The 19904-nt window shown below is 40.0% G+C and overlaps 1 protein-coding gene across 1 annotated transcript in view; it reads right to left on the reverse strand.

Moving 5' to 3' along the window:
* Positions 1 to 540: 540 nt before the first annotated feature.
* The window catches only part of DTNBP1 (dystrobrevin binding protein 1), a 199663-nt gene continuing 180299 nt past the window's right edge, over positions 541 to 19904 (reverse strand). Inside the window, exons 8-10 of the mRNA XM_036742061.1 lie at positions 14014 to 14169; positions 3352 to 3492; positions 541 to 1007 (exon numbers count right to left, since the gene is read on the reverse strand). Of these exons, the coding sequence (XP_036597956.1) occupies positions 775 to 1007; positions 3352 to 3492; positions 14014 to 14169 (530 nt within the window). The 3' untranslated portion in view covers positions 541 to 774. The remainder of the gene's footprint in view (positions 1008 to 3351; positions 3493 to 14013; positions 14170 to 19904) is intronic.

The following is a 19904-nucleotide window of genomic DNA, read 5'->3' on the forward strand; positions in this document are numbered from 1 at the left end:
ACTCGTTTCTCTCAGGCCTAGGACCTCAGAACCGTGTTCAAGGTTGGTAGCTGTACAGCAGCCATTGCCTCCGTCACCTCAGTGTCAGTTGCTTTTTTTTTCCCTTGCTAAAGAAGTCAAGGAGTCTGGAGGTGGGGGGGGGCAGAGATGGGAGGCAGCAGTATTGGCTTTTGGTACAAGTCTGCTCCTTTGGGCCTATCACAGCTGTTAAAAGCAGATCTTGTATACAGTGGTTGTACAGGAAAGTAAGGAAAAGGTGAGTGTTTGAGCTGAGAGCCAGCTTACCGAGTAATTGATGAAGTCAAATTCCCTCTAGGGAAGCATGGCTGACTTGGTTTTCTGTTAACCACTGACCAAGGTAGAAGCGACACCTGCATTTTAGGGGTTACCTTAAATTGGCAAGTATTGGGTGCCACCCACTTTCCTTTCAAAGTGCGGGCTCTCCAGGCTCACCAAAAAAGAACTATTATCTTTTATCTTTAAGGCCTTGTATATTTGGAATTATTTCTAATGTATAACAAATACACAGGAAAAAAGGACTAAGAGGTTCAGAATTTATTTGCTGTACAAAGTTTAATAATGCTCAAAGTTCTCAAATTTTATTGTTAGAGAAAACTGTGCTTTTAGGCAACTCCCAACTCATTATTGGCAATTTTATAAAAGTCTAGTATCCCCATAAAACAAATGACTTCAGGCAGGCTATCTGGTCAAAACTTGAGCTGTCTTCATTGAAATACTGTGTAGTCAAAGAATGAAGGCTAGGCTTCATGGAATTTAAGAGTCACTTTCATCGCTGACATCTGACCTGGCCTTTATAGTAGCCAGAGCAGTGTCCACTTGGACTTCTTCTTCATCAGATTGAACAACAGGGGACTCTCCACTTTCACTGTTCTCCTGGGTGGCAGGGTCAGTGCAGACTGAGGATAAGGAAGACAGTTTGCTTTGAGATGCGGAATGGTTGGGAACCTCAAGGCTTATTTCATTCTGACAGGTACCAGAATCAGGCCCTGCAAAAGAGCAGAAGAAAAAAAGTTTAATTCACCAGAGGGAAGATGCTAAATATATTCAGGGAGCTTCTCTTTCTGGAGTGTGTTGGGGTATAAGCTGGATGGAATCAAAGGCAATCATGTGAACTGTCACGTGTGTGTGTGTGTGGTCACTCCTGGTCATTATCAATGCTGCCCTCACTTCTGGTCACTACTGTGCACCTGGTTATGATAGACGGTTGGAGTAATAACAATAATTCACTTTATATAATGGTTTAAAGTTTGGCCTTAATGTATTATATATGATGATTATAGTTATGATTATATTCTATTGTCTCACTGGATCTTTAACAACCCTGTGCTATAGGTAATAGAAGTGTTTCCCAAACAAGTAAACTGACGGTCACAGCTGAAGTATTTGTTATTGGCCACACAGCTCATAAGTATGAGGGGAGATTGAAATCCAGGTCTTTTGGACTCAAAGGTCTAGCATTCTACCACCAAGAATACTCAGCCTGCCTTTAAAAAAGGGAAAAAAAAACCCCAAACCTTAAATGTTCTTTTTTATTATGAACATAAGACAAATGTCAGTCATTTTTTTTCTACAGCTTTGAATCTGAGTAAAAAAGTTGCCTTGTGCCACCCAACAAGTGTGATGGCCAAAAAAATAGAAACGGGGGGCTCTGGGAATCCAAAAAGGATCTGCAATTCTGAAATGGATAATGTGCTTTAGCCCCCTTAGAGGACCCCTTCTTAAAAACTGAATGTTTTTATATTCTTTCAAGTCCCTTTATCAGCCTGTGTCCCATGTACTAATAACCTTCCGCCCAGGCAAGGAATACTCGTTTTCAGATCGCACTCAGGAGTGAATGGTTTGACACCAATGTGCAAGAAAGTGTTAAAAATGTGTCATGTTATATAATGTGTCCACCTATATGCAGATGAAGTGCACAGGCATGGACTTGATGGGGTGTTTAACATGAGGAACTAGAATTAATTCTGGTGCCAACATCTTCTCACGGACAAGAACAAGTCATGGAACCTGCTACAATGAAGCTGAGAATGCTAAGCCATCATTAGGTAAGTTGATGCAGTCCAGCTCCACTATCTCACTGACTGGGGGAAAGGTTCGAGCTAAAATGAGGATGTTAGATGACCTGAGGTCTCTTCTGGAAAAGGAGGTAAGTCTCACCACTTACCTAGCTACTGTTTTTTAAGAAGCAGCAAAGAACACCAGATTTCAGAAGTGGATTTGGAAAAAAAAAAAAAAAGTAGGAACTTCTTCAGCAGAACAGTAATAAAGGGAGACCCAGTATAATGGAATGACCCTCCAATCCAGTGCCTTAGGAGATGTGGATGTGGGTTCTAGTCCAGGCATGTGACTCCCTCTATAGGCTAGACTTCCTTTCTCTGTAAAGTAAGCAAGCTGTGTACTCTGGCTCTAAAGGTAACTGAAAACCCATCCAGCTTTGCTGCCTTAATTTGGCATAAAAAAAGGGTGTGTATGAACTTGAGTGTCATGAATATCATGTTGCTGGCCATGGTCTGGCTGGACACTAATCTCAATATAATAACCTACTTGGGGAGCCTGTCCCCCAAAGCTTGGTGTTTTATGCATATTAGAATAGCTGAACAGCTATTGTGCAGTCTCTATTCCTGACTTATGCTCTAGCTTCATAAATAGCTCATTGAAAAAGTTAAAAATTTTTGCTTTCTCAGTTCAAAATTCTAGCTGTTTTAGAATGCTAAATGTGTAGATTGTGTTAATAGTTTCAAGGAGGCTTTGAGAGGTGGTTGCTGTGAAGTGCTGGATACTCTCAGTGAAAAAATAATGTGCCCAGCCTCTAGATATCCTTCTAGACAGCTATCAGGACAGCCTTGAGACAAAGCATGTGTGTGTGTGTGTGTGTGTGCGCGCGCGCGCGTGCGCACATGTGTGTTTATGTATGCATGAGGGTAAGCCCAGCCAAGGAATGAACAACCTCCAAACGACCTCCCCCAAACTATGATGAAATAATCCATTTAGGAAAGAGAGAGGTGAACTAAGGAGATTGTTCTCAGCAGAAATCTTCACACTTGCCCTCTAAGATGCCTATCCCTTTGGGAAAAGAATACCGTCCATAAATTACAAGCAATTAGCCCAATAGTTTTGGGACAACTGCAATGGATAATTGATTTCTAGCCAATCAAAACTCCTACCTTGTGTACTAAAGCCAAAGCAAAGCCCAGACTGCAAACAAAGTGGCAAATTCACAAAAAATAGCTTTTTAAGAAAAAATCAGTATGCCATCAATAGACCTTTCCAGTTATGTTTAGGCAGGGAGTGAACGCCATCCATCCAAGTCTCAAATGCCTGGCCTCGTACCTAATCCGGAAGATGGCACGTTGTCTTCTCCTCCTGAGTTTAGAAAGACATCGAGGGCCTCTTGATCAGACATATCCATTAGATCCATCTGTTCTAGCATGTCTACATTCACCTCCATGGAGGACATGCTGCCTATGGGCTCTGGAAATGAATAAACAATGAGTTAACCCAAATGACTGCTTAAAGAGGATACTTAAAAGCAATGGAGGAGTTAACTGGGCTACAGGCAAACTGTGTGCTGCATCAGCCTTCCCTTCAAAGCAAGATGGCTGTAAAAAAACAACTTAATCCAAAAAAAACCCCAAAACAACCAGCTCCCAAGGGACGATCTTTGTTACTAGTTACCTTTCAAAGAAGAATCTCGTGCTTATGCTGAACTAGTTTGTTTTTTAATTCAATTCAATGAAATGAGATATTCCTGTTTTGTTGATTTGTCTGCACTTGATTTCAGCCAGGCCAGGACATACTGGAGAGCTGTCTGCAGAGAGCATAGCTACTGTTCTTTGGCAGAAGCGTTGAAGCAGCGAGCCTTTGCATCAGATGGTCTAGACCTCTTCTACCATTTCCAGGTGCTCTGACTTGAACAGTCCTGGTCAAAAGGGCTAGCTAATAACAACAGTGGGATCCCATCATACAAAAGGAGCAGAGAGTCCTAGCTAGATTACAGGGCCCTTTCTGGAGCCAGGAAGCAGTTTTCTCCACTTGATTCCCCCTGTCAAGTTCTCAGCACAAAACAGGAGGAGATCTGTGGAATTCTCGGGAAGGTGTTTTGTTTGTTTTTTTAAATGCAGGAAGTACTGGGCCAAGTAGAACCTCCTCCTCTTTTCTGCCAAATAATCTTTCTAGATTGGAATAGGGTGTCTTGTCATATTCTCATCTGTTCAACCTTCACAACTGTGTAACTTGTGTTGAGGATTTTCTTAGATAATAATCTACATAAAAGAACCAAGTTTCCAATTCTAACATCCCTCTGGCTTACAGTGTTCAATCAGAAAATAATAAAGCCTAGCAAGTTATAATGGACTCAAGTTAAACCTGAGATCTGTAAACTTGTATTTTTAAAAATATATACATTGTGGTAACTTATAATACAATTGATTTCCTTTGCAATCCTATGTATTTAATGCATTTTAAAATATTATTCCGAGGAGGAGCCATGATCCACAAAAAAGGTTAAGAAGTGGTAGCTTCAGTGATATAACCCTCTTGACAACCAAAACACACCCCAGCAAACATGGCCTCCTCCCCTCCCAAATTCCTAGGAACTGGATCCATTCATTTGTACCGAGGCATAGGAAACAGGGGAGAAGTGCCCCCCTCTGGACTTGAGGATCTCACTGTGTTGAAAAGCATATTCAGAGGAGATTAGAAGAAGGTTAAATCTAGTTCTGAGAAAAATAAGCAGAAGAGCGCAGTGAACATTCAGTGACGCAGCCATCCAGGGCCACCTATTATTAATTATTTAAAATGTGTTTTTCATGAGAACTGAACACTTTGAGGTAGGATACCAAGTGCTCTTTGGGCCAGAATCTGATAAAATAGCAGCAAATTCATTAATAAAGTTTATGTTTCTATCATCGACCCTCACCATCTCAGTGATTTAAGGTCTAATTTACTACAATTATTACTGCCTATGAAGTAAATGATTTTGCTTCATTAGCGTGTGTGAATTCTAATTTAAAAAAGTCATTTAAAGGAGGGGCTTAACCTCAAGCCAGTCTTTACTAGGAACATCTTTTCAGAACTATAAACTGTACCTTTTTGTTTTTCCTCTGTTTTGCTTTCTTCATTGCTTTGACCTGTGACTTCCCTCAGGGAAATTCTCTCTACCCACACAGTCGAGCAACTGCCATGAACATTAAAGCACTGGGAATGCACTGAGAGGTTGTCACTTGTCTTCAGTGACACCCAGGCAAAAGCACCAATCTTGGAGTCAGGAAAACCTGGGTTCCAGCCCCATGTCTGGAGCAGAACAGCTGCTGATTTGTACTGGACAGGAGAGCCTCCTCCAACCAGTAAAATCAAAGCAAATCCTGGATCATAGATTTCACTTGAAGGTATCTTTGTGGTCATTGAGCTCAACCCCCTCATTTTATAGATGGAAAAAAAAAACCAGGGAAGTTAAGGGACTTGTCTAAGGCCTAATGGACTAATACTTGTTCTGTATCATATCAGATATTTATGGCAGCTGACTAATCTTGGCTTTCCAGTTTTCCTTCCCTTTTTAATATGGTAATAATAAAAAATAAGTTATTAACAGCATAGGAGTGGGAATCAATTCTACACGTTAAATAATTAAAACAATTCATCGTCACTTCCTTTGTTCCAGTTTCTTGCCAAGGCCAAGCTTATCCCCCTCTATTTTTTGCAGTATGTCCCTTTGAACGTCCCTCGTTGTTGGTCTCCGGCTCCATCCCTACTACCTACAGACATGCCAAGCTCTCCTCTAACCTGAAAAAAACATGCGGGTGACCTCACTGCTCCATAGGTCCTGCTTTTCCTATGTCTCTCTACCCTTTCACAGTCAAAAAGCTAGGGGAAAAAGGCCATCTCTACCTGTTGCCTCCACTTCACTCCTACTCCCTCCTCAAACCCTCTGAATCTGGCTCATGACACCACGTGCTCTCACCACGGCTACCATTAGCAAGATCTTAATTGCCAAATCAAACCTTTCTCAATCCTGATCCTCTGCTTCACTGCGGCATTTGATACCACTGGCTCTCTCCTCCTCAGATATTCTCTGCCCGGGTTTTTATAGTACTCCTCTCTCCTAGCTGCTCCTCAGTTTTGTCCCATTCCCTATGTGCGGTATCCTCCCTGGCTCTGTCTTAGGCCCTTTTTCTCTCCAGCTCTCAAAGGTTTTAATTGTTATCTCTACGTAGATGATTCCCAACCTAAATATCCAGCCTTTGTCTCTCCATGGAATTAAAGTCCTGCCTGCCACACCTCTCAAATTCAACACATTCAAGATGGAATTCATTTCCTTCCCCTACAAAACCCATCCCTCTTACCACATTATCTGTTCTTGTCAAAGGCACTATCCCAGTTACAACCTACGGGTTATCATTGACTTCACTCTCCCTTAAGCCCCCTATCCAATCAGTTGCCAAGTTCTATTGATTCTTTTCTCCACAATTCATCTTGCATTTGTCTCCTCTCCAATTACAAAGCCACAACTCTAGTTCAAGACCTCATTACCTTTTGCCTGGACTGCTGCAATAGCCTGCTGATAGGACTCCCTATATTCTAGCCAACTTGCTGTTCCCCAAACATGACCAATGTCATGACTGCTCACCATGGGGATCCCCCAAAGCTCTGTCCTGGGTCCTCTTTTCTTTTTCCTATATGCTATTTCACTTGACAGTCTTATTATTAGCACCCACAGTTTTCATGGTCATCTCCATGTGGAAGACTCTCAGATCTGCTTGCATAACCTTAACCTCCAGTCTCCTCTTTAGTTGCCCATTAAACATCTTAAAATGGATTTCCCATAAAACATTACCTTTCCCCCTCAAATCCTCCTCTTCCTAACTTTCCAGTCGCCCAAGCTCATAATCTAGATGTCACCCTGAATACCTCACTCTCATTCATATCCAATCAGCTGTCAAATCCTCTCATTTTCCCTTTATAACATCTCTCATACATGCACTCTTCTCTGACACAATAACCACCCTAGCGCAGGCCCTCATCACCTCATACCTGGACTACTGCAACAGCCTGTTGGTTGCTGTTCCTGCTTCAGATGTCTTCCTACTCCAATCCATCCTGCATTCAGCTGTCAAATTGTTCTTCCTTAAACAATGGTCTGATCATACCATCTTTTACCTCACCATCCCCTCCCTGCTCCCCAATTCAGTGAACCCCAGTGGCTCCCTATTACTTCCAGGATCAAATATAAAATCCTGTGTTTGGCTTTTAAAGCCCATCATGACTTGCACATACTCTAGAATGAAGTGACGCTGACTTCTGATCCTTGTGTGTGACACTACACACCCAAGTGTTTCCACCAACTCTTCTCCATGCCTGGAACTCTCTCCCTCCTCACCTCTGCCTCCTGGCTTTCCTGGCTTGTTGGCTTCCTGCAAGTCTCAGCCAAAGTCGTACCTTTTGCAAGAAGCATTTCCCAGTCCTCCTTAATCTTAATGTGTTCCTTCTGAAACTACCCCTAATTTGCAGTATGTGTATGTGTGTTGTGCATATAGTTGTTTACATGTCATTTCTGCCATTAGACTGTAAGCTCCTTGAGGGCAGGGAATATTTTCTGCCTTTCTTTGTAACCCTAACCCTTACCACATTCCCTGGCATATAGGAAGTGGGTAAGCAGTTGTAGTGGATGAGGCCTTTGCACAGACTGGCTCCCATGCCCCAAATCCTGTCTCCTCTTCACTCCTGTCTCTTGGAATCCCTAGCTTTTTCCAGGCTCAGGGGAAGTGCCATTCTTACACAGGCCTCTTCTTAATGTCTCAGTTATCCACCCTCTCTGAAAACTAATTCATATGTATATTGGATTCACTTCCTTTGGTCTATGCTGGTTTTTTCCTAGAAACATTTAAGCTCTCTGAGAGCAGGGATTATTTATCATCTTGTTTCTCTTTCCCAGCACTGTGCCTGGCACACAGACAGTCAATAAGTGAGTGCTGAATAATTACATGAATGGTTTGAAGAGAGCAAATTAAGTACCTGGCAGAAGGTTACATAAGAAAATCATTACTAATTCACAAGCACTCTGGAAATTCCCTGAATTATACTATATGAATGCTCTAGAAACAGACTTCGTGATCATTTTCTTATTCTTTGATTTAAATAACAACCCAGTTATACACCACAACTACATTCCACAACCACACAATTCTCACATTCTGTTCTACATATCATCTAACACATTACTTTTTTCAGTCAACTGGGCTTATGAAATAAACACTTTTTTATAAAAGCTATAATATTCCACTAATCTGAATTATAACATGTTAGGAAGATTTTTTAAGTCCATTTATTTTGTCATCCTTTAACACTGGGTCATCTTATTATATGGGTAACTTAATACCTTGCTTTTGATGACTTTAAATAATATGTATAAAAATAAAATTATTGTAGCATGTTATCATGGGAAAGAGCCCCTAAATGGGAGGACTAGACTTTAGTTCCACCTCAGCCTCCATATTACTATATAATTTACATAAATCACTGTATGTCTCTGAGTTCAAGTTTCATCCTCTGCAAAATAAGGGAGTTAGATCACATGATCTCAGCTTTTAAAATTAATGTCTATTTGTGCTGAAAAATCTCATGCCCTCAAATGCCCTTGTGCTAATTTAATCCAGCAACATCTAACCTCAGTATATTCTTGTAACCTTCACTACACACCAGTTCTTCTGAAAACTACACCTTTAGGAGTCAGTTTGAGTAAATGTTGGAATAATGGAATTGGAACGAGATTTGATCTTCCCTCTGGTCCTTGTCCTTTATACTTAAAATACCCAATATCATGGACTTGCTACAAGACACACAGCAGGTACTCGGGAGATAACTGCTGCTTGGCTGGCTTTGCTCTGCTCTTAAGTAACTGCCTGTCTGGTTTTCCATCCCCTCAAATCTCCATCTTGCCTCTCTATTCACATGGCGCCAAGGCTGCTTCTCACTCTGTGGCCCAAGTGGGGCTTTAAGCCCTTTCCTTCTTAGTAAATATAGAAGATTCTAAAAATAGCCATTTTCTGAATAGAATTTTCCTTGCCTTGTCTCAATTTCAAAATGAATATTGGGGAGGGAGCATGTGACAGAAATTCAGCCTACTTTTCATTTTATGGTATATGACTAAAATATCTCGTTCAATATGGTGATATATTTTTGGATTATTCCTAATTAATTAAATTTCTTCACATTCAACTTTGGAAATCTTCCCCAGGAAAGGGCAGCCTGTACTGTCAAAGTGAGGACACTTAAAGAATAGTTGTAAGCTGATTTTTTTTAGAGACTCATTTGTTCTTTCTGGCTGCGTCTCAATTAACAATTGCCCTAGCTAAAGACAAAATTTGAAAAACTCAAGAGGCAGCTGGTGGTGCAGTGGATAGAGTTCTGGACTCAGAGTCAGGGAGACCCGAGTTCAAATTTGGCTTCAGATAGTTCATAGCTATATGATTTTGAGCAAGTCACTTTACTTTTGTTTGGCTCAATTTACTCAACTGTAAAATGGGGATAATAATGGCACCAAACTCCCAGGCTTGTTATGAGGATCAAATGAAGTAATATTTGTAAGCAGATTAGCACAGTGCCTGGCACACAGTAGGCACCACATAAATGTTAGCTACTATTTTTTTTTCCAATTCTCCAAACCACCCCCCCCACCCAAAATGTTGTCCCTTTATGCTGAGATACATTAGCCAACCCTATTTGACACTTGAGGAAATTATGCCAGAGACAGGTAGAATTGCCCAAAATCAAGTTTTTTAAAGCAACAATAATATACAGCTAGATTGTATAGAGCTGAGACATTTCCATTCTCCTTATTCTGAGTCAGGTGTCACGGAACTGTTCAACAGAAGACTAAAACCTCTTTTATACTTTCTAAAATGTTTTCTCAGATTTCTGATCCCAGGACTGGGCAGTGTTGGAGACATATACCTCCCTCTCAGTTTCCATCACATGATCTAGGTGCCAGGGGGGCCCAGCAAGTAGCACAGTTTGCTGCCTGGCCAACAGAACTACGATATCATCACTTCTCTGAAGGAACCAATCAGCCTCACCAAGGAAGACTCTTTTAAGAACATTTAGAACAGAATAGAAGATGACCACAATAGAGTCAAAGAAGGGCAATTTGATTAAATCTGGTTTTACAATGAGTGTCGGATGCTCTCTCACAATGAGCGTAATACTGTTTTGACACAGATTTTGCTAAACTTAAGGTCAGGAAATGAGTTATATTAAAAAGTGATGACGGGGGTAGCTAGGTGGCGCAGTGAGTAGAGCACCGGCCCTGGAGTCAGGAGGACCTGAGTTCAAATCCGGCCTCAGACACTTGACACATGTACTAACTGTGTGACCTTGGGCAAGTCACTTAACCCCCAATCGCCCTGCCAAAAAGCAAAAAAAAAAACAAACAAACAAAAAGTGATGCCTTTCTCGGTCCCTTCCTCCAAAAATTTACCTCATGTTAATTTTACATATGTATATTTTAAACATACTTCTGTTCATGTCTTCTCCTTAAGAAAATGTCAGGTCCTCGAGGTAGAGTTTCGTTTTGAATCCTTGTATCCCTAACACCTAGCATGATTCCTGGCACGTGGTGGGTATCTAGTAAATGCTAGTTGATTGATTGATTGAGGAGTAAAGGACATCTTTGAAATTTCACCAAATGACCATTTGACAGTGACACAGTAGTGCATGGCTTGTGGAACACAATTTCCCTCAACATGAAAGAACAAATTTGCTTTCTTGACTTCTGTATTTCAACTAATGTACTTCCACAAAGGCTGCCTGCATACTACAGTGGCATCATTTATCTTTTTGGGTGTTAATACCAAAGTATTTAAGTTATGTTAACATCCGCGATGATTGTGTTCACTTTCCTTCCTCCAGCCACCATTAGGATATGTACTCTGAATTGCTACTCCAACAGCCCTGACAGACTTGCACTAATCTACACCCTCTTGCCTAGTTCCTCTTTGTGACATATTTGCAAGAGAACAGGCAGTGTTAAGGTTGCTGTCTGTGATCAGTCCTTGTTAGCACTATGTTCTGACTAGTTTAGTTAACTAAGCTAACAGTCTTTATTAAAAGGAGGGCCAAGGGCTGTGTCCTCAAAAAAAGGTTACATACCTCACAATGGATTTGGCAGTGGCTATTTCAGCTGTCCACACATATGTGGAAGAGGAAATCATATAGAGATCACCATATTACATGTGCAAAATTTCCTAAATCACATTCATTCCAAGTTACTAAAGTTGTTAACCAAAATAGAAAGCTTAAAAGTAAAACAAATTTATCTAAGTAACATAAGAAGAGCCCATGCACATTAGAATGTGTGGAATAAAAACTGATCTGAGCCTTTAGAAACTTGAGCCTGAAGCCACATCACTAGAGAAGTAGAAAAACATGGCATTTTTACATGATATCTTATATTAAATAATGAACAGTCTTTCTTCCCTACATGAAAAAAAATCATTTTCTGACAAAACAATTCTGTTTTGAAGAAGAAATATATGGTTTTTCTTAGGCAGAACATTTAACTCTACCATTAACATCAACAGACTAAGGTCATCTTTTCTCAAGTGACAAGCTCCCAATCTAACATGGTAGGATACAAGCTCTGAGAACAAGGTCCCTGTTTTCCCTAAATTTTACATTTCAGCATCTGATACAGTGCTTTGTACACAAAAGCATATTAAATGTTTTATAAATCAATAAATGAATTATATACTGTCTTTCATATCTGGGGCACCTCTTGTGTAAAAACAAAGCAGTGACTTCCATGTCATGAACCATGTTTTGCATGAGACTCTTCCCCTTCTGGGAGTAGTCTTCTCCCAACTATCCTTGGAAATACTGTGATAAGAAAATTATTTGCAAATCTAAACAATATCTGTGAAGGTAAAGTGAGGTAGAAAGTTGAGGCACTTAGCCAGTTAAATTTCCATTCCATCTCACCCTCCAATTAAAACAAAAACAAACTAGCTGTTGAACAAAGACTTTCTGCCCAAAATCACCCAGGTTGGCTTTCTATAAAGGTTCTACCTCTTTACTTAACTCTGGATGGCAAACACAAAAACTTTCTGTGCCTTGGCACAGATGCCCCATGCAACAGATCATAATACTACTGAATTTACAAAATCTGGTAAAAATAAAACCAGGTCATTCCTCAAAATGGTAGAATATTTCGTTTCTCTGTACTGTAAAGGTTTTTCTCTGTCTCTCTCTGAAATTTCATATCCATCAAAAATAGCACTGATTAAAAAAAAGGAAAGAAGGTGTTAAAGCTGAAATATACATCACATGGTCAGGATCAGGGTTTAAAAAATTATATAATCATTTGAATTGATTTATCACACTTCAGATACTTAGGTATTATTATTGGTTTCTTCTACTTTCCTTTCCTTCACTGTTTGTTTCCATTTTCCTCCCTAGATACCTCCCTTGAGTAGGGAGGCAAAGTAGGATGGTACAGAATGAAAGAGATACAGTAAAGAGAGTGGAGAAAGAGCAGAATATAAGAAATGGCAGGGTGATAGAAGCATGGAAAGGAAAGGCTTTTTAAAATAAAGGTAGGAGAACTGAAAGGGAGAATTATACTTTTTTGTCCTGTTGCCATTTCTACAACAGACATGAATCTCTTCTGTAAGTTTCAAAATGATAGAATCAAAGAATGTCAGTGTTGGAAGGGACTTGTCTAGCCTATAACCAAAAGGAATTCTCACTATAACATGTCTGCAAAACAGGTAGTCACCAGCACCTCTGTTTGGGGACTTCAGCAAAGAAGAGCTTACCGCCTCTCCAGGCAGCTAACTGAACCTTGGGAAAGCTCTGGTTCTTAGGAACCTTCTCATGTTCAGTCTAAATTCCACCATTGTTCCTGGTTCCTCCCGCTGAGGTCAAACTGAACAGTTCTAATTACTTTTCAATATGACAACCCTTCAAATACTTAAAGATAATTATCATATCTCCATCAAGTAATCTCTTCACCAGGTGAGACATCCCCAATTCCTCCAACCAGTTCTAATGTGACATGGACTGGGTCCTTCACTTTCTCTGGACACTGGCTTATCAACATCCTCTAAGCTGAACATGATGCTGCAGCTGTGGTCCGACAAGGGCAGAGAACAGAGAGATGATCATTTCTTATTCATGCAAGTTAGGCCTGTTATAATGTAGCCTGAGATTGCATTAACTTTTTTGGCTGCTATATCACACTAGTGACTCAGTCCTAAGATCTTCAGACAAAGTACTATCTCAGGGTTGGGTGCCTTCCCAACCCTGCATTTGTGAAGTCTATTTTCTGAAACTATGTTTAAGACTTTGCCTTTAGCCCTACTGAATTTTATCTTATGAGATTCAACCCAGTGATAACCTGTTATGACCTTTTTGGATCTGGATCCTGTCCTTTGGTATGTTAGTCATTCCTCCCAGCTTTGTATCGTCTGAAAATTTGATAAGGATGTCATCTATGCTTTTCTCCAAGTCACTGATAAAAATGTTAAACAGCATAGGGCAACTACAGATCCCTAGGGCACTCTGCTAAAGACCCCTTGCCATGCTGACATCACAAACAATTAACAACTATTCTTTCAGTCCAGCCATTCAACTAGTTTTGAATTCTACTAATTATATTATTGCATGAGGATAGTTGTACCTCACCTTCTTGGCTCTAGCCCATAAACACAAAGTAAACCTCGGGTGCTTCCTGTCACTGGAATACCTTACACAGCAAGGAGTTCAGGAATGAGAAATGAAGGTATGTTAACAGCTCTGCTGGGCAGGTAAAATTTTCTCCCATTTCCTAAAGCCTAGAGGACAGAAGGAGCAACGCCAGGAAGTAGCTCTAGGCCAGTAAGATTATGAGTAAATAAGAGACTCAGATATTAAACGGCTCTGTTGGCAATCCTGCCCTGGGTGAGTCAGTAGCATGAAACACACACGGACACATCTATCAGATGAAAACAGGTCCAAACTTGCCTCGTCGTTCAGCGATCTGCAGATAGCCCGTGGAAAGGTATTGTTCCATGTCCTGCTGGAAGGCTTCTTCAAAGAATTTCTGGCGTTCCTTTAGTTTCAGCTGTTGGCTGTGTTCCATATCTAGCACCTTCTGAGTATGCTCTGCATCTAGCTCAGCTGAGAAAAGAGAAAGAATCCAACTTCAGGGAGGGCTTTAACAAAGGGGTGAATATAAAATCACTGCTCACCTGAAACTCTTTAAAGCCTGTATGTGGCAGATGATACCTTCTAAGTGTAGCACATTCGTGCTCTTAGTGATGGTGGTGTGCTTACGTACCAGCCCAAAGTGGCCTCGCACCACAGCCAGAAATCGAACTAAACACAATGAATCACCTAAAAATGCTACATAAGATTGATGACATGGATTCCTGATCATCTGAGGATAAACACACAGTAAAGCAGCTAGTGTTCACCTCATTTAGTGGTCTGGTTCTGACTGTGAAAGAAAAGATAGCCCCATCCCTTGAGACATTAGTTTGACGGAAGCTAGGCAGGGCAGTGCTTGATAAAATGGCCTCCTTATGTGTCACTCCACCCCTGCAGAAGCAAGTGAATGGTGTGACTTTCTCCACTGGATGATGCATCCAACACTTAACGACACACACACACTTCCCTCACCACCACCATAATTTTACAGCCCAGTTTAGGATTGTAAAAGACCACTATTCTACATGCTTAGTTTTCCTGAAGATTCTTTCATCATCAGTACTATCAACACAGTTTATACACATGGGCAGGGCACAAAACAAATATCCTAAGCACCTACTATGTGCAAGGCACCATGTGAGGCTCTAGAGATACGGAGACACGATGACTTAAAGAATTTGATATTCTACTGGGAGGACAGAGAGGGATGAAATCTTATGACCCCACTTCAGAATCAGGATCGTGGGATCACAGAATTCAGAACTGCAAAGAACCTTAGAGAAGATTGAGTCCAACAGCTTTGATTTAAAGATGAGGAAACTGACAGTCAGAGGCATTAAAAGACTTGCCTATGATCACATAGCTAGTAAGTGTCAGAGACCGGATTTTTGCCTATGATCACATAGCTAGTAAGTGCCAGAGACCGGATCTGAACCATCTTTTTAGACTCCACATTCAACATCTGACCATGGTATCCCCTAGATTTAAGGACGGGCTAGGGATACGAGACAGGGCCTCTTAGTTATTTATTTTTTAAATCAGCCTTATAATTTTTTTCAGGGGGTGGGGGACAGTGTCCAGGACCTGTGATTGCATCAGGGCAGTCTTACAGAGAAGCCTACTGCACTCAGAGGTTCAGTGACTATCCCAGGATTACACAGCCAGCAGTGGCAGAGGTCTTTCTGACTTGGAGGACAGGCTGACTCTCCATCCATTAGGCCAAGCTGCTTTTCTGACCTATAAATACTTTATACTTGTTTAACCCATCCCCTAAGAGATATAAAGGAAGGAAAATGAATAAAATTGTATTTCCTGTGATTCACAAGTCATTGCTCATCCTGGGCAAGTTGATTTTTTTATATTGTCTTAAAGTCACAGTGTCCTAAAACTTTTATACTCCAAATTAGTACAGAACTATTCATCATTTATCACTTCATACTCTGCAGAAATTCTTAATCTTTTTTTAATGTCATGGACCCTTCTGGCAGGCTGATGAAGCCTATGAGCTCCCTTGTAGAATGTTATAAAATACACAGGATTACAAAAGAAACTAGTTATATTAAAATAAATATGAAAATTTTCCCATCTTAAGTTCATGGAAATACAATTATCAAAATTTTTTAAACTGTTTATAGATCCTCAGATTAAGAGGACTCTGTTGCATCTGGCTGTGTCTATATAGATTCCTAACTATGCCTGAACCTAACTTACAAGCAACCTGGGTTGTATGCTAGAATAATATAAAATTATTACTGACCTTCTGCCTTTATCTCTGTCATTCCAAAACACCCCATTGCTAAATAAGTAGAGAAGTTCTATTACTTCACTCATTTGGGATAAACTGAGGAGCTAAAACACTAAAGATAATTCCATATAAACAAAGCTAGCTCATCTTCACAAAAGGGTCATCTGAAAAAGTCCCTGACTGTAAGGTATGACTACAAAATAATGTGACGGATTTAAAAAAATACTGAAACATATATGTTCAAATGAGTATTGTCATCTTTGGGAGACTACATTGTTATTTCAACAATTAACTTCATTTATCTCTTCATTTACAGGCTAGACTATTCAAAGGAGCTAGCGAAAAGGAAAGAAGATATATTTCCTAAATATAGTTATTATCCATTGTGCGACATCAAATATATTTAAAAATTAATGTTTATAATAGGACTAAAGATTCATTTAGCAGAGAAACTGATTATTACTATATTAATAGAATCTTGACAAAGTAACAGCTGGTGAGAAGATTCCATCAATGCCAAGTAGATTACTCAAGTCTGTGTGTGTGCACATGGGTGCCTGTGCCTGCAGATTGTATATATTTATGTATACATACATACATACATACACATATACACACATACATATAATTTGATATGGTTAGAAAAGCATACTAAAAACACATACATAGGTATATTGGTTAGATGAAACTGGCCAGAAAGCTTAACTAATTACTCTTATGTGTATATGTTCTGGAAGAACTAGATCGTGGCCACTGCTACAAGACTTAAACATTACTACCTAATTCTGCCAATGAAAAGAGTTTGCACCTTAATCTTTAATAGAGGGCAGGAATCTTCAAACTTTTTATCCTGCAATCATACTACCCAGTCTTTCCTCTCCCAAGGGCTCCTGGAACACTGCAGGCCCCACAAAGTTCATCTTTAGAACCCTACGTCCCCCTGGATTTAATTGCTGTGTACTTGATAACAAGCTCTTCCTCAGGCGCTATTCTGCCTCCATCCAGCTTAAGCAGCTGTTAAGAGCTCTAAAGCTCAGGTATCTGGGAAACTTTTGGAATTCCTCCTGCTCCCCCCAAGGAGTATCAATTTTCAATCTGAGAAACATTCATTTGATAGCTGTACATTGTCCATCTCGTATAACACCCCAAACTTGTACAAGTTCACATGTACTTCGCTTTATGTAATAGGGGTGTTCCTGAAAAGTTGTGTTTAAATAATTTTTTACTGCTATAAGGATTCTGTCCTTTATTAGAAAGAACCCTCTGGCTAGTTTTGTTGTAAAGGGAATAAGCCCCCGAATGTGTTTTATAAACACAGCTCTTCCAGCATATTATGGAGCAGACTCGTATTTGGTGACAAAACAGAGAAAGTTTGAGTCCAATTGCTAGTGCTTTTTGAACTACATTTTTTTTAATCTGGTCAGATACTACGGATACCTTAAAATGATATTTTAAAAAAATGGCATGTATTAAAAATACCAGCAAATATATGTTTGTGCTTCAGGTCTCTGCTTTTAGCGCTCTCTCTCTCTCTCTCCCCCCTCCCCCCTTCCTCCTTCCCCCCCACTCCAGGATTACAAATCTTTTGCACTGTAACAGATGGCCCTTCATGAGTTGCTAGGATGAAAACGTTGTCAAGTGATAGCCAACCTTCTGGTGATGAGTTTCTCCAAACTTAGGGAGGTTGTATTTGGAGACAGATATAGTCTCAAAGTCTTTCCAGTTTAGAGGGCAGAACCTGCAAGACCCTGAGCTCAACTAGTATCCCCCCAAGTGTCTAGGGTCAATTCTACAGCATGAGATAGCACCTGAGTGGGGCTTTAGTAGGGAATATATATTTAGCATTTTAAAATAGCCAAGACTTAACACAAGAATCGCAGTCATTAAAATTCTATTTATTACCTTATTAAATTAAATTCAATTAACAATGGCAGAGTATCTGTATGGTGTTACTTTTATTAGTGGAAATTTTCTTAAAAACATAAAAGTTTTTGTAACATTTCAGCTGAATACAGGTCAATACAACCTTAAATTATGTTTTAGGATGTTTAACTTAGAGAAAAGAAGACTAAAGGGGGATATGATAGTTATCTTCCAATATTTGAAGGGCTGTCTTGCAGAAGAGTGATTTAACTACCACTGCTTTTTTTTTAATCTTGATGAACTGTATTTCAATATAATTGGTTTATTTTGTAATCTGTATTTTAAGCATTTAAAAATATTCTGAGAAAAGGTTCTCTAGCTCAACAAAAGGATACATACACAAAAAATGTTAAGAATACTTGACCTAGAGGGAAGTTACACGAAAGCAAATTTCAGCTCAATTATAAGGGAAAATTTCCTAATAATTAGAGCTTCCCTAAAGTGGAATGATAGGGAGTTAGTTAAATTCCCTGTTATTTAGAAGTTTTCAAAGCACAGACTGTATGATCACTTTTGAAAGATTCAAATATTTAGAAGATTCATGCTTTGAGTACAAGTTGAATGAGATGTTCTGAGATCAAGCTCTAAGATTCTATAAATTTGATTTTTTTAAAAAAGGACATAAGTCAGAACAAAATCAATTATTTTCCACATTGGATATTTAGTTAATTTACTGATACGGGTAATCCACTGAGGGGAATGACAGAGGATTGTGAGAAGTCCTACTTACAAAATGGAAACAAGCAATGGAGGGGAACGAGTTTGCAGAAAAGTTTTCATGGGACCAAGTGACAGCACATTATTCCAAAGGCATTTACAGATTAAATTGTCAGGAAGACAACGAACTAATATAAAATGCAGCTACAACACTTTTATGGTAGCCTACTCTCTTATATGATAATAGTGGAACATTAGATCACAACACCCAATATCCAATGTGCCAGATGAGGAAGTAGAAACTGTGCTAATGATTAAGTTGGGAATATCATGTGGATCTCAGAAAATGTATATAGAGAAAGTATGTGCTTAAAGTGACAATTTTAAAGACACTCAGGGACTGATATTCATGTTTCAAAGAGGGCAATATTTTCAAAGAATGAAAAAAGATAATCCACAGAATTTTACTCTAAAATTCAAATGGATCGGTGATCATAGACTGATTTGAAGTGTTCCCTCCAACAATTCCAATGATGGTCCATCCATGCCTGCCCAATCCTGTGGATCTGGCTCGTAAGAAGGACTGGGTCAAACCACTTGCTTTCTCCCCAACTTCAACTCCAACACTTCCAGGTTGACCCCAATTCACAGTAACACAGTACCCTGGGCAGTTAGAGTCTGTGCCAACAAATTATCTACACTGAATTCCCTCATCACCTGCCTTCATCACTGGACTTGTTATTCTGCTTGGACTCATTCTCAAACAGCTCAGCACACTTCCACCCCCTTACACTATTCCTATCCTGTGATACTAACACCCCAGGCCCCACTGCTGAAGAACAAAATCCTTTCTCTCCCAACTTCAGCTGTCTGTCCACTCCCTCATTCCCATCCTCCTGAACCCTATCCTCTTCTCAATGTCCTACTACAAATCTTCCCTTTCCACTGTGCCTTCTGGAACACCTGTTGCCATAATTAAGAAACATTTTCACCTTAAATCTCTTCCTCTCTCACTCCTTCCATCTTCTGGCTTTCACTAAGACCTGACCTCCCATTAACAACATTGCATCCCTGTCTCTTCTTGCCACTACTGGTTGAACTTTTACTCACACCCCTAACTCACTGGTTGGGGGGGGGGCGGGTTGGAATACTCCCATACCGCCATTTCCACTTTCAGGCCCTCCTTTTACCACTGTCTCTCAGCAATCAATCCTCCTTTAAGGTTCATTCAATCCAAATCTTACCAACAGTCGAACTGACACCCAGGTGATTCCTTCTCCTTTCAATGAGTCCAGTGACTAACTCATGGTCCTGCTTTCTGTCTTCTCCTTCTCTCATTATAGGAGACTTCAATATACAGGCTGGTGTTCCTATAAATACC

Source organism: Trichosurus vulpecula, chromosome 1, assembly GCF_011100635.1.
Source record: "Trichosurus vulpecula isolate mTriVul1 chromosome 1, mTriVul1.pri, whole genome shotgun sequence".
Classification (NCBI taxonomy): Eukaryota; Metazoa; Chordata; class Mammalia; order Diprotodontia; family Phalangeridae; genus Trichosurus; species Trichosurus vulpecula.